This window comes from Ahaetulla prasina, chromosome 1, assembly GCF_028640845.1.
Source record: "Ahaetulla prasina isolate Xishuangbanna chromosome 1, ASM2864084v1, whole genome shotgun sequence".
Taxonomy (NCBI): domain Eukaryota; kingdom Metazoa; phylum Chordata; class Lepidosauria; order Squamata; family Colubridae; genus Ahaetulla; species Ahaetulla prasina.
Window position 1 is genome coordinate 105949942 of NC_080539.1, and position 14763 is coordinate 105964704.

At 40.8% G+C, this 14763-nt stretch overlaps 1 protein-coding gene across 1 annotated transcript in view; it reads left to right on the top strand.

The window, feature by feature from the left end:
- STX7 (syntaxin 7) overlaps nucleotides 1-14374 on the top strand; it is a 40610-nt gene extending 26236 nt beyond the window's left edge. Inside the window, exons 5-10 of the mRNA XM_058171653.1 lie at nucleotides 785-922; nucleotides 3076-3125; nucleotides 4401-4491; nucleotides 5571-5643; nucleotides 7222-7304; nucleotides 12677-14374. Of these exons, the coding sequence (XP_058027636.1) occupies nucleotides 785-922; nucleotides 3076-3125; nucleotides 4401-4491; nucleotides 5571-5643; nucleotides 7222-7304; nucleotides 12677-12772 (531 nt within the window). The 3' untranslated portion in view covers nucleotides 12773-14374. The remainder of the gene's footprint in view (nucleotides 1-784; nucleotides 923-3075; nucleotides 3126-4400; nucleotides 4492-5570; nucleotides 5644-7221; nucleotides 7305-12676) is intronic.
- Nucleotides 14375-14763: the final 389 nt, after the last annotated feature.

Below are 14763 nucleotides of genomic sequence, written 5' to 3' on the forward strand. Positions count from 1 at the left end.
AAAGAACGGAAGAAAATTTGTATGTGGGGAATGTGGATGAAAGTGAACACATGTTTTTCCGCTAAATTAAAAAGAATTGCAAATAGGTACAAAATATTAATGATTTGCGTTTTGTGCTTCTTGGCTGCTTTTGTTTTAATTTTTATAATGTTTGTAATTGTTTTTATTTTAATTCAATTTTGTAAACCACTTAAAGTCACTCATTGAAATGGGCGACCATCTAAATTGGCTAGATGGATGATTGGATGGATGGATGGATGGATGGATGGATGGATGGATGGATGGATGGATAGATAGATAGATAGATAGATAGATAGATAGATAGATAGATAGATAGATAGATAGATAGATAGCTGTATCAGAGATATGAGTCAGAAGAAACTGAATTGAAATCAACATCTGTATGTACTTTTACATACATATACTTATTTAAATTATATACTTTATAAAATTACATAAAAAGAATTAGGGAAAGATGATTGCAGAATACTTTGTCATAGTGGCTGAATTTTTACCAGTTTGACATTCATTTTAAAGAAGGGATTTGATTTCCGATGGAATGAGACATGGAATTCTATAGGACAATTCTTTCCTGGGTTCACACATTACGTTATAGTGTAATATAACGGTATCGGATGATATGTGAAACCAGTCTATATGTGGAGGCCTGTCAAATTTGAATAATAGAACATGTATAAAATTAAAATTCTCCAAACTTCATCAGATTAAAGAACTGGTCGGCGGTGAAATTATTTTAATGTATTTGTTTGCCTTCTTTGTTCAGCGACAGAGAAGAATTCAAAAGGATCGACTAGTGAATGAGTTCACCACAGCGCTTACAAATTTCCAGCGGGTCCAAAGACAAGCTGCTGAAAAGGAGAGAGAATTTGTAGCAAGAGTTCGAGCCAGTTCTAGGGTATCAGTAAGTACAATCAATTAATCCATACTTTCACTAATTCTGAAAGATATTGAGATATGGAATAGATGATACCACTTTTTTTCTCATTACAATGTATGTTTTAGAGTGCATGAAGTACAGTATTAATATCATTTCTGTGCGATCCATTACTAAAATTCATTTAGGAAATGCAGTAACAGTTGGTCAAATGCCAAATGTAATAGCAATAAATCATTTGATTTGAGACAAGAGGAAATAATAACTTGAGAGATTTCCTTATGGCCAGGAATCATGCCAGCCCAAGTCAGATCTGAATACAGTGGCATGGTGGGCCAAAAAGGAATTCTGTCAGCCTTATTTTTTTCAGTGTGTGTGGGATTGACAGACACCTGAATAGAATAGTTAACACTGTATAATGTGCAGCTATATGATATTATATTTGCCTAAGTAAATATTTACTCTAAGACTCTTTCCATATTTTTTTTCCTTCTGTTCGATCATATCTGATTCTTAGACACTACTCAGACAAGTCTCTACAAGTTTTCTTGGCAAAGGTTTTTCAGAAATGGTTTGCCAATGCCATCTTCCTGGGGTTGAGAGAAAGTACCTGATCCAAAGTCACCTAACTGGCTCTGTGCTTAAGGCAGGACTAGAAATCTTAGTCTCTTGGTTTCTAGCTCGATGCCTTAACTAATACACCAAACCGTCTCTCTAATCATTGCTTTCTGCTATCTTTTTCCTATGGAGTTGAGATGTGCATTGAACAGTGGGTCCTATGCAGTTATTACTGAACTTGGAAATGTATTAGCTTCATCCTTATTTAGGTGAATTTAAAACTGATAGAATATTTTAATCTGTTGTGCCTCGCTCGCCCCGCTCACCGTAGCCGGGCCCTTCTCATCTCCTGCCAGACACTGATAGTACAGGAGAATGTCCTGGCATGCCTCCAGCCCCCAGTCCTGGCACCATGCCTGGACAGTCCGAGCAAGACGAATGGCCTGACATGCCTCCAGCCGCCAGTCCTGGCACCATGCCCGGTCAAACGGAGCAACTAAACCCCTCCCCCACAGCATGTGAGCCTGAGGAATATGAAACCAGTCATGAAATGGTATTACCAACAGCTGGAGGCTGGAGAGATCCACGCTTCCGGAGAATGGAGAGGCGACGTCAGCAAAAGGAAGGGAGGGGCAGGCCTGGATAAGTGCTGAGTCATGGAGCCACACCCCATGGCCTATATAAAGGATCTGCTTTCTGGCATTCTCTGAGTCAGGCAAAGTCTAATCTGGATTGCTGAAGTCACACCTTGGATTCCTGCCTGCCCTGAGGACTCTGATAGGACTTTGGCAGAGCTGCAGAGGCACGCTTGATACGGACTTCCCTGACCCGGCCGTCAGAGGAGGAGTGGGACACGACATAATCTCTTCATCCCATACAACCTCCTGCACCTTCCCCTCTCCCCTAAAAAGCCTTTATTAGGTTTAGGATTAGGATATGGGATAAAACTGCTGCTGTGGACGGAAAGGATAATCTAAAATTGGATCACTCTTGCACTCATCTCACAATATTTAGAGGAATGTCCCAACCATCTCTGTTCAGGATCACAATAACCAGAAAAGGCAATTTAGTCTTTAATTTGCAAGGAGTTCCTATTTTTTTTATTATTGTTGTAAGCAGTTGCATCTAACCTTATCCCAGTTGTTTCGCCTTGCACATTATAAGATCTGTCTGATATCCTAGACAGATAACCACTCTTGTTTTCTGAAAATAGGAAAATAAAATATTCCCAACCCATTCAGATGGCTAATCTCCAACCTCCATGATGTCCCATTTCTGCCTTCATTCGCTGTCTTTCAGTTTTTATTATCACAATGCACACATGTTCATGTCTATTTTTAATCAGATGTTAGGTGCATTTTTTTTGTCTTTTAAATGTTCTTTATTAAGCCATAGTCTAAATCACATTTATGCTTGGATCTGGCCATCACATTGTGTTGAATGCTTGCAGTACACAAATCTTCTAATATCAGGTTCTAGAACTACATTTCATAGACCCCTTGATTTCTTCAGTCCTCCAGATCTTTTATCTGATTAAGTGCTGAACCCTTGCTGATTAGCATTGAAGTACATTTGACTCTCCTTCCAAAGTTGTAACTTGTTATTTTTCTATTACTTGACAGGGTGGTGCAGAAGAAAGTTACAAAGAAGGAACCCTTGTTTCTTGGGATAGGTAAGAAAAATGATAAAATATAAAATCATTCCACAAAACACTATATTTAATTTTATTACAATAGCAATAGCACTTAGACTTATATAGCACTTCATAGTGCTTTACAGAACTCTCTAAGCAGTTTACAGAATCTGGGTCCTCATTTTGCTGACCTCTGAAAGGTGGAAAGCTGAGTCAACCTTGAGCCGGTTAGGATCGAACTCCTGGCAGTGGATGGCAGGGTTTAGCTTGCAATACTGCATTCTAACTACTGCACCACCACAGCTTCTTATTAGAGATATAAATCCTCGCAATCTCTAATAAGCAACAATAGTCCAATAGGATTGCAATTTAAATGTATGAACGCTAACCAAAATGCAGCTCAAAACTTCTTTAAAAGAATCCTTTAAGAAGTATCTTGTAGTTGAAATAAAAAAGGACACTGGGTGTTGTGACCTAGGCCCAAGTAGTTATTACCTGACGCAATCAGTCCTAAACAAAAGTATTTTATTAGAACAGCTGAGAATTACTTCATTCTCAACTTAGTCCAAATTAATTCCAAAACAAATCCGTCAGAAAAAGTCCTTTGGCCTTATCACAAACCTTTGTCTTCTTTGGCACCCTGCCAAAGACTTTTCTTGGCAAAGCCCCATGAAGTTCAGAAACAAGAGATGCCGACTAGAAACAATTGTAGCAACGTTGCTTTCCTACAAAGAGCCCAAGAGCCTTGCTGCTCTTTTAAGCCTTATGGGAGAGGCCAATCATCTCCTGGCTTTATCTCCCGAGTCATCCTTATTGCTTTAGCTGCTCTTACCTTCTGGCATCTCTTTGCATGCGTCCACTAGGAATAGGCTCCTCCTGTTCCTCTTCCTCTCTGATGTCTGCCTCTGGAGGCTCCGGAGTCCGCGCATCGCTCCCTTATGGCCCTGGCCCCATCTCTGCCTCCAACACAGAACCCTTGTCCAGGCCTTCCCCTGACTCCAGGACTGACCCATTGTCTTCCCCAGCCTCCTCACTCTCCGACTCCACTGCCAGCTCCGCAGGCTGCTGGTGGATCACAACGCTGGACTTCTTTCATGAAAGATTGAACGATTGGATTTTAATAACTAGGAATGATTGGGAGGATTGCTTACACCCATTACTTACTTCGAGGTTTCAGATATCCTGAATTTATGGTGCATCTCTTTTAATAGAGTCGAAATAGATATATACATACATACATTCCACATATAATAGCCTAATAGTGCATAATGTATGTGTAGTGCATAATGTGTTCTGTGTATGTTTAACCCAAAGCCAACCTCAGACCCAAGTACTAGATGAAGAAATCACAGAAGATGACCTTCGGCTCATTGAAGAAAGAGAATCGGCCATTAGGCAGCTGGAGGTGAGCACTGGCTGGTGAGATCAAGAAAAAGATGTTATTTATTACATTATGTCTGTGAACTAAAAGATGGAACTTGTTGTTCTTTAAGTTATTAGTTCCTATAATTTATGAATAAGTACTCCATTACTCAGGACATCACATAGCATTACCTTTCTTTACAAGAGTTTAAAGTTTGCTTTCTTCATGGATACCAGAGTGCCATTAAAATGGTCTTTCATAACCTTGAATCTTGAAGATCTGCTAGGATGTCAATTCCCATTGGAAGTTAGAATCTGATTCCTAAGACAAATGAATTTCCCCAGTTTTGGGGTAAATACTGCTATAGAATAACCTAAGCATAATCCACACATTCAGTAGAGAACTTGCTAGGACAAAAATACACCCATTTGTAAAATCCAAAGTCTTTGAATTTAATGAAGGCTATGGAACCAGAGATACTAGATACTTCTGTCCCCATTATTGTGGTATGATATAAACATGAATTGAATAATTGCCTCAGAATTCTTCTTAAGTTTTTTGTTCTTACTCAGGATGCCTGTGATTTTTAAATGATTTTATTGGAAGAATTAATTAAGCCTAAAATTATATTTTATAAAAGGTAGGAGATGAACATAGTCATATTCCTGTTTACATTCAGCATTTGCAACACATTTATTCTACTTTGTACTAAGTGATTGTTTTCATTTTTGGTTTTAATTAAACAATATGCACACAAATATACAAATATCTCCTGCCTGTGATATTGATACAGGTGATACACACACACACACACACACACACACACACACACACACACACCATATTTCACTGTTATCGATGTATAATCTCTCTTAATAACAACCCATTCATAATTTTTATCTTACCATTCAAACTTATATTCTTCGGTGGTGGTTTTCTACTCTTCTCAAACATACCATATTACAAATTGAAAATTGCTTCCAAACTAGCTGTCTCATCAAAACGTCTCCGTCCTACATCTGTTTTCTCCCTTCTTTCTACTCTAAATTGTTTGCAGTTTATTCCTGTGATTGCATTGTTCTGTGTTGAACATTGTTTTAATACAGTTTCTTTCTTCGTAGTCAGACATTCTTGACATAAATGAAATATTTAAAGATTTGGGGATGATGATTCATGAACAAGGAGATGTGATAGGTAAGCAAAGGTCAACCTTTTGACATCTTGCTTTTTTGCCGCATTTGGGCATGCTAGTTATATTGTATTCGCTTTTACAAGTATAAATGTTGTAGCAGTTGAGGAAAATCAAGAATTAATTAGGAAAAAGACTTGCATTAAGAGGAAATTTGGTACACCAGGATCTGAAGCGAGATTGATTTAAAAAGTTGTCTCATGCTCCTTGAACATATTATATAGCTAGGATGAGAGTTTTAGCATGAATTACATGGGAAGGGCAATTGGTTAGGGAATGTCTTGTTCAATTTCAGTATAATATCAGCTGTCATACAGGTACCTTCATGTAACAAAAAAAACCAACACATGTAACAAAAAAGCCAACACAGTTCTAGGCTGCATAAACAGAGGGATAGAATCAAAATTACGTGAAGTGCTAACACCACTTTATCATGCCTTGGTAAGGCCACACTTGGAATACTGCATCCAATTTTGGTTGCCACGATGTAAAAAGATGTTGGGACTCTAGAAAGAGTGCAGAGAAGAGCAACAAAGATGATTAGGGGACTTGAGGATAAAACATATAAAGAACGGTTGCTGGAACTGGATGTGTCTAGACTTATGAAAAGAAGAACTAGGGGTGACATGATAGCAGTGTTCTGATATATCAGGGATTGCTACAAAGAAGAGAGAGTCAAACTATTCTCCAAAGCACCTAAGGGTAGAACAAGAAACTATGGGTGGAAACTAACCAAGGAGAGAAGCAACTTATGACCGCAGGACATTGCAACCATCGTACATACATGCTGATTACCCAGTTCCCAAATTTTGACCATGGGACTGCAGGAACATTACATGGGTTATAAGTGCAAGGACTGGTCATAAGTCACTTTGTTTAGTGTTGTCGTAACTTTGAATCTCATTAAACAAATGGTCATAAGGACTACCTGTATTGGAAAAGACATGACGGCTCAGTGACTTAATGATGCTGGAGATGGTTTCTGCTCCAGTGGTTCGAGTTCTAACATTGTGTGTCGAGTGAGCTCCCGTCACTCACCTCAGCTTCTATCCACCTAAAAATATAAAAACACGTTCTATGAAAATAGATAAAATAGGTACCACTTTGGTGGAGGGGACGAATTGGTATTCCATACAGGCAGTCAGATTCCTACCCTCTGAACCCTCCTGGTTGCGGCAACCCATATGCGAGGGAAGGGGTCTTGGATGACACTACAGGAAATGCCTTTTGTTTTTCTTCTGGCGCAAAGCCAGCTCGCCCTCTTGTGGCGCACTATGGGAAGTGTGCGAGCATTTCTTACAACAGAGCTGGTACCTTGGCAGCCAAACTAGTAGTCTGCAATTGAACTGTAGTTTCCTGGCTAATGTAACAATGATATATACTACTGCTAATAATAATACCTGTATTGGAAAATGTACCATTGTATTTGCTTTTATTTTAATATGTTTTCAAATAATTCTCGGGATTTATCTCAAAGGCTACAAAATGGATCTAAAAATAAAGTCTCAGAGCAAGATGTTTCTGTATGCATGCACGTCAATTGTAGAAGGCAAATTGTAATGCTTTTTTCTCCTTTCTCAAAGATAGCATAGAAGCTAATGTAGAAACAGCTGAAGTCCATGTTCAGCAAGCAAACCAGCAATTGTCGAGAGCATCCGAGTACCAGGTAAAGATTACCATAAGCAAAAGTACCACAGATAATCCTCATTTATTTATTTATTTATTTATTTATTTTATTAGATTTTTATACCGCCCTTCTCCCGAAGGACTCAGGGCGGTGTACAGCCGAAATAAAATACAGAGTATATACAATTAAAAGAAATTAAAAGAAACTATTAATAAATGGCCGATAATTTAAAAAATTTAAAAAAATTATAAATATTTAAAATCTCTAAAACCCCAATTTAAAATCAACTATTTATGCCAGTCCTGCTTGAGTAAATAAGTATGTTTTTAGCTCACGACGGAAGGTCCGAAGATCAGGAACTTGACGTAAGCCAGGGGGGAGTTCGTTCCAGAGCGTTGGTGCTCCCACAGAGAAGGCCCTACCCCTGGGAGCCGCCAGCCGACATTGTTTGGCGGACGGCACCCTGAGAAGGCCCTCTCTGTGAGAGCGTACGGGTCGATGGGAGGCATACGGTAACAGCAGGCGGTCTCGTAAGTAATTTAGTATCTGCAATTGGTTCTGATGACTTAGTTATTATGTGAAATGGTTGCTAAGTGAACACGTAACACAGAGAGGAAGAGAGAGAGATGCTACCACATCATTGCTTGCTGCTCTTTCATTTAGATAAAGTTTTGTGGTGGTGCCTTTGGTGCTGTCTAACTTGATATTTTTCTTGCAGACGTTTCATTACCAAGCTAGGTAACATAATCAGTGAAACTTATGCGTGAAAATAACCAAGTTCAAAGAGCACTAAGGACCCCTCGCTTCAACCCTGAGCTCCAAATATTCTCTTCTACAGATAATGTTCTCTAGTATAATAATCTGGTACCTAGCATATTTCTTCGCCTCTTTTTGTCCTCGGGCAAGGCAGAGAGATTGCTTAAACAAGCTATCTCTTCCAGAGCTGTTTTTCTTGGCAGGACAGTGCAACCTTCAAGAGTGCTAACTGCAAGTTGACAAACTCAGTTTTGTGATCTTAGTTGATTAAAACCCACCAGCTAGGCGCAACTTGCCTGAAACTGACCAGACTTTAATCGGTTTCACACCTAAGGCTTTTCTTCTTATAAATGCAGGCATTGGTTAGAAGTTTAACTTTTTATTACCATGCTAAACGTGGAGTGGTGCCTGGAGGTGGAGCTCTCTCCTCACAATCAGGAGGCTGTCAGTTCGATCCTAGGTAGAGACAGATATTTCTCTCTCTGGGCACACTGAGAATATATCTGCTGAACAAAACTCTGGATTGGTGACAGGGAGAGCATCCGGCCATTAAAACTCCAGCCAGCAAGGGATTATGGGATCGTTCAATGATGATGATGATGATTTATGACAAGGTCGACTATTATTATAGTATCTCTGGATATTAATATTAATATTATTTAGTATAAGTATAAATGTTTAGACATTTAAATGGACATGAGGACAGCTATTAAGGGCTGCCAAACCAGTTCAAACAGACATATCTGCTGAACAAAATTCCACATTGGCAACAGGAAGGGCATCCGGCCATTAAAACACTCTGCTAGCTCCATTCAGTTGCCCAGAGTCCACCCCGCAAGGGATTATGGGATCATTAAATGAAGATGATGATTACCATGCTAAACATGGATTGCCTGTATTTTAGACATTTTTCATGTACTAAGAGCTTAAACTACATTTTAGATTAGGCATGCGTTTGCACTTCTCCTGGCTTTCCAAGGATAACCGCCCAGCCGCCCTGTTCCGGGTGACTCGCTCCCTCCTACATCAGGGGGAGCGGGATGACCCGTTGCAGGGACGTGCTGAGGAGTTTAACGGTTATCTATACGATAAAATCGTTCAGCTTCGGGATGGTCTGGACCAAGATTGCGGTGACGCGGGTGAGATGCTCGAGGGTGGTCTTGGCGATATTGTTTGGGATGAGTTTGACCCTGTGGCTCCCGAGGACATGGACAGGTTGTTGGGTAGGCTGAATGCCACCACGTGTTTACTGGACCCGTGCCCCTCCTGGCTGGTGCTGGCCACTCGGGAGGTGACACGAGGCTGGCTCCAGGCGATTACGATCGCTTCTTTGGTGGAGGGCGTCTTCCCAGCCGCCTTGAAAGAGGCGGTGGTGAGGCCCCTCCTTAAGAAGCCTTCCCTGGACCCGGCTGTTTTAGGTAATTATCGTCCGGTCTCCAACCTTCGCTTCGCGGCGAAGGTTGTAGAGAGTATGGTGGCATATCAGTTTCCCTTACACCTGGATGAAACTGTCTATCTAGACCCATTCCAGTCCGGTTTCTGGCCCGGTTACAGCACGGAGACGGCTTTGGTCGCGTTGGTGGATGATCTCTGGAGGGCCAGGGATAGGGGTTGTTCCTCTGCCCTGGTCCTATTAGACCTCTCAGCGGCTTTCGATACCATCGACCATGGTATCCTGCTGCGCCGGTTGGAGGATTGGGAGTGGAGGCACCGCTTATCGGTGGTTCTCCTCCTATCTCTCCGACCGGTCGCAGTCGGTGTTGACAGGGGCAGAGGTCGGCCCCGAGGCGCCTCACTTGTGGGGTGCCGCGGGGTCGATCCTCTCGCCTACTGTTTAACATCTACATGAAGACGCTGGGTGAGATCATCAGTGGTTTCGGTGTGAAGTACCAGCTGTATGCGGATGACACCCAGCTGTACTTTTCTACACCGGACCACCCCAACGGTTATCAAGTGCTGTCCCGTGTCTGGAGGCCGACGGGTCTGGATGGGGAGAAACAGGCTCAAGCTCAATCCCGCCAAGACAGAGTGGCTGTGGATGCCGCATCCCGGTACAGTCAGCTAACCGCGGCTGACCATCGGTGGCGAGTCAGTGGCCCCGATGGAGAGGGTTCGCAACTTAGGCGCCTCCTGGATGAACGGCTGTCTCTAGAAGATCATTTGACGGCCGCTCCAGGAGAGCGTTCTACCAGGTTCGCCTGGTACGCCAGTTGCGCCTTTCTGGACCGGGATGCCCTATGCACGGTCACCCACGCACTCGTGACGCCTCGCCTGGATTACTGCAATGCTCTACATGGGGCTCCTTGAAGGGCATCCGAGGCTGCAGTTAGTCCAGAATGCGGCTGCGCTGGTGATAGATGGAGCCCTCGTGGCTCCCGTGATAACACCCATCCTGCGCAGACTGCACTGGCTGCCTGTGGCCTTCGGGTGCGCTTCAAGGTTTTGGTGACCACCTTTAAAGCGCCCATGGCATAGGGCCGGGTTATCTACGGGACCGCCTGCTGCTACCGAATACCTCTCACCGACCCGTGCGCTCTCACAGAGGGACTCCTCAGGGTGCCGTCAGCGAGGCAATGTCGTCTGGCGGCGCCCAGGAAGGGCCTTCTCTGTGGGGCTCCCACCTCTGGAATGAACTGCCCCAGGACTTCGTCAGCTTTCGGACCTTCGGACCTTCCGCCGCGAGCTTAAAACATATCTATTTAATTGCGCAGGACTGAGTTAGATTTTAGTTTGTGGGTTTTATCTTGGGTTTTAATTTTTATATTTTTAATTAAGGCTTTTGAATAAGTTTTTTAATTGTTTTTAGAATTGTATTTATTGTATTTTTTGTTTTTTAAATGCCTGTAAACCGCCCTGAGTCCTTTGGGAGATAGGGCGGTATATAAATATAAACAATAAATAAAATAAATAATAATAAATGCTTCCTTGCCTCGGAGGCCAAAGTTTTGATGCAAGCCAAGCATCTGTGCAGTCTGAATTTTGTCACTGCAGCTCAATTCCCTCTTCTTCCTTGAGCTCTTCAGCTTCAATAGTTTGCCTCGAGACTGGCTGGAGTGCAGCCAAGCAATGGTAGTCAATTATTTTGCTGCATATGAAGGACACAATTTGCTGCATTACTAGCCAGAGATATGCACTTATGCGAAGTTTAATAAGCGCAGAAATCCTTCTCAATGAGAGAATGCTATTTCTTTGGGAAATATAAACACTCCATTCAGCTTTGGTTACAGGTAGTTCTTGTTTAGTGTCTGCCTTGTTTAAACAACCATTCACAGTTATGATGGTGATGAAAAAGTAGCATTATGACCAATTTGTGATCCTGTAAAGCAAAGGAAAGATGAAGGAAGCTCATAAACGCAGCCGTGGTTTTACTTAGCAACCGTTTTTCTTAACAATCAAGTTGTCAGTCCCAAATGTGATTCTTAAGTGAGTAGTGCCTGGGCAGTTATATTATTGTGCCTTTCATTTGCGAGAGTCCCTCAATAATTCAACTATTTAAAAACAGTTTTAACAATTTGCAGTTAACTTGCAGTTAGCACTCTTGAAGGTTGCACTGTACTGCCAAGAAAAAAAAACCCTTTAACAATTTGAACAAAGCAATTGAAAGACGAACAGCAATAGATGCAAGCATTTTGAACTGACGTCAGTACCAAACTTACAATAACACAGTTTAAAAACCAACTTAGAGCATAAGGTCATAAAGTGTTAGATTCAGCTATTGCTATTTCACACTTCAGGTTACAAGTTCTGATGCTTGCGTGACTGAAGCTCCGCCTGTATAAAAGCGATGAGCTGGTGTCCCTTTTCCTCTCAGTAGTTTTTTTCTGTGTAGAGGCTTCCATACTGAGCCACACTGCCCCTCAGCCTTACAAGACAAGATGCACTTCGCAGAGTGTACAAAAAAATTGTCAGTAACTCACAACTGCCAGTGCCATACTTAACCATTATGCCATACTGATCAATTGGAAGGCTTTAAATTGATACTTGCACAGCAACTGCACACTAACATTAATGTAAAATTGCAGTGGAAAGTAAATTGGATTATCGATTGTCCAGATTCTGGGGGAAAATATATCTGACCTGGCACAAACATTAGCGGATTTTGATGCTACTCGCCAAAGCTGGAAAACCCGGAATAGGATTCTCAACCTTGCATGGCATCTGTCAAGACTGTCTGTTTAAAGGGGGCAGAGTATCTTCCCCTGAATGTGACTGTGGTCCTCCTTGTCAAATACTGGATCATGTAGTGACTAGCTGCCATTTGAGAGCTTATGCAGAAGGAAAAGCAGATTTTTCTCCAACTAACAAACCCTGCGCTTAATTTGCTAGATGGCCTAGATCAGGGGTGTCAAATTCAAGGCCCGGGGGCCGGATCTGGCAAATGGGGCAAAATTCACTTAACGGCTGTCTTGCTTAGCAACAGAAACTTTGGGCTCAATTGTGATCATAAGTTGAGGACTACCTGTACCCTGTCATATGCTAAATAAATAAATTTGTGTAGAGGGAATCTAGGGCATAAAAGCCTAATATTGAAACAGGCAAAAACAACTCCATTGACACTCATTTGAGAGAGCAAGGGGATGATCGCATGTGATCAAATTTGTGTTTCTTTGGAAAGTTAAATTAATAGTATCCTTTTTTTTCTTCCCTTCATTCAGCGCAAGTCCCGGAAGAAAATATGCATCCTCATTCTTATACTTGTGATAGGATTAATTGTCCTTGGGCTAATTATATGGGCATCAGTGAAGTCATAGGATCAATTACCCAAGAGGCTTCTGGTCATGTCCCATTGTGAAAGCTGTTCAGTAAATGATATGTCAAACTTGATAATTTCTGCTTTATCACAAGGTGCATTTTTAATCCAAGAGTGCTTTTTCTTGGCTTCTTCTGTATTAGGATTAATTTGAAGTTATCATTTATATCTAATTCATCAATATTTAACCCTGGGATAGGCAAAGTTTTATATAGTACCTCTCCTTTGCATTTCTTCTCCTCTGGGCCAAACGACTTGGAATTCTGCATACGAGGACAATTTTAGCTCATTGGACCAAGTGGGTCAACCTTTTACACATGGATCAAAGGCTAGATAGAGGGTTGTGCGTGCAGGCTGTCGGTTGTCAAACACCAATTTTAAATATCAATTTAACTGCAACTTTATCGGAACAGGTTTTTTTTTTAATTTTTACAAAGGCTGTCTTTCTGATAGAAGTGTCGTATGTCCCATCTTTGAGATCGTTCATTGACTCATTCCATAAATCAGAGAACGGTCTGCCCATTTAGCTCACTCCGTGCCAAGCTTAGTTCTAATAGGTTCTTGGAGAATGCCTCTTGCCATTTTCCAAAATACATTGCTGCTTTTTTTTTCTTTTGCTTAAAAACTGTTGACTTTCTATTGCCACATTTTTGGTGTATAAACATGATACTGGGTATCGGCAAGCCTGACCAATTCTCATTGAACAAGAAGGCTTGGGCAATGTAGATTTGTGTATGTAACTTTACAGTTAGGACTTTGGGACACACTTAAAACTAGTTGTTTGCACCTTAATTTATGCACTCCTTAGGTGGTTGAAGTTTGAAGTCTACGGGCAAAGTTAATGTGTATAGCTGCTTAACTGCACATTTACTGCAAATGCCCATAGTTTGCACTTCTCTCTTTGGAAAACTATTATTAATTATGTTGTGGAACACAACTGAATGAGGCAGTGGGAGCTCTGTGAGTGGATTGAGTCATGGATCTGAAATCCTACATTCCTGTGTATATTTGTGAGCCACAGGGTCCCCAAGGAGTGGATGAAACTTTTAAACTGGGAGTGAAACATAGTCAGATCATCTGGCTCCCTATTTGCATGACCTCAGATTAAAGGGGGAAGATCTTGCGTAGAGCAATCAATCACAGTTTGAATTATACTTGAACTACTTCAATCAACTGCCACTATGAACAGCAGATCTTATATCCAATTTTTAATACAGCAATTAATCCTCTTTTCCTCATCATGTAACTACTTGGGTACTAAACCTTTTGATTTATGAAGAATTACATACAGTTTAATTGTCTCAAGATTAAAGGTTTTTAAAATTGCTTTTTTGGGTGCCATTTTGAGATAACTTAAATTTAAAAATTTGTTATTTTTGCCAGCTAATCAGTTCTTTGCTTTTTTTAAAAAATGTATTAAATTGTACTGTATAAATTAAACTTATTAAATTACTGTATAAATGTTACATTTTTTTGTACAGCAGTTTGATAGAAAAGCAGCATTTACAGTATGAACTCTTGAGACTTAAGATTTTGAGGGGGTGGGTGAACTAAAGCCAAACCTGGATGATAGCATCTAAATAAAGATACCTTAAAAAGTGAATATGTTGCTGTTTATGTTTTATTGTTATATCTTACGTGTAACATTTTGAAAGGAAGTAATCATAGGGTGAAACATACTCCAGAAAAAGAACACCAACAAGGCTAGTTAAAAATAATACTGCATCATCTGAATTTACTATAATTGTCCTGCTGGTGGTAGTGTTGTTACACTGATTCTCGTTTATAGATGGGTCTCTGCCATAAGGCAAACCTCTTGTCTCAATGGACCATAGCAATTTAGATAAACATTGTATGTGCAATATTTCCCTCTTGCAGGAAGTCAATTACAATTCTGTTTGTCATTTTATAGAAAAAAATGTAAAAACTATATCACAAAGAACAATCTTGTCTAAATTCTTAAAAGCACTTTTGAGCTTTGGGCGAACCAGA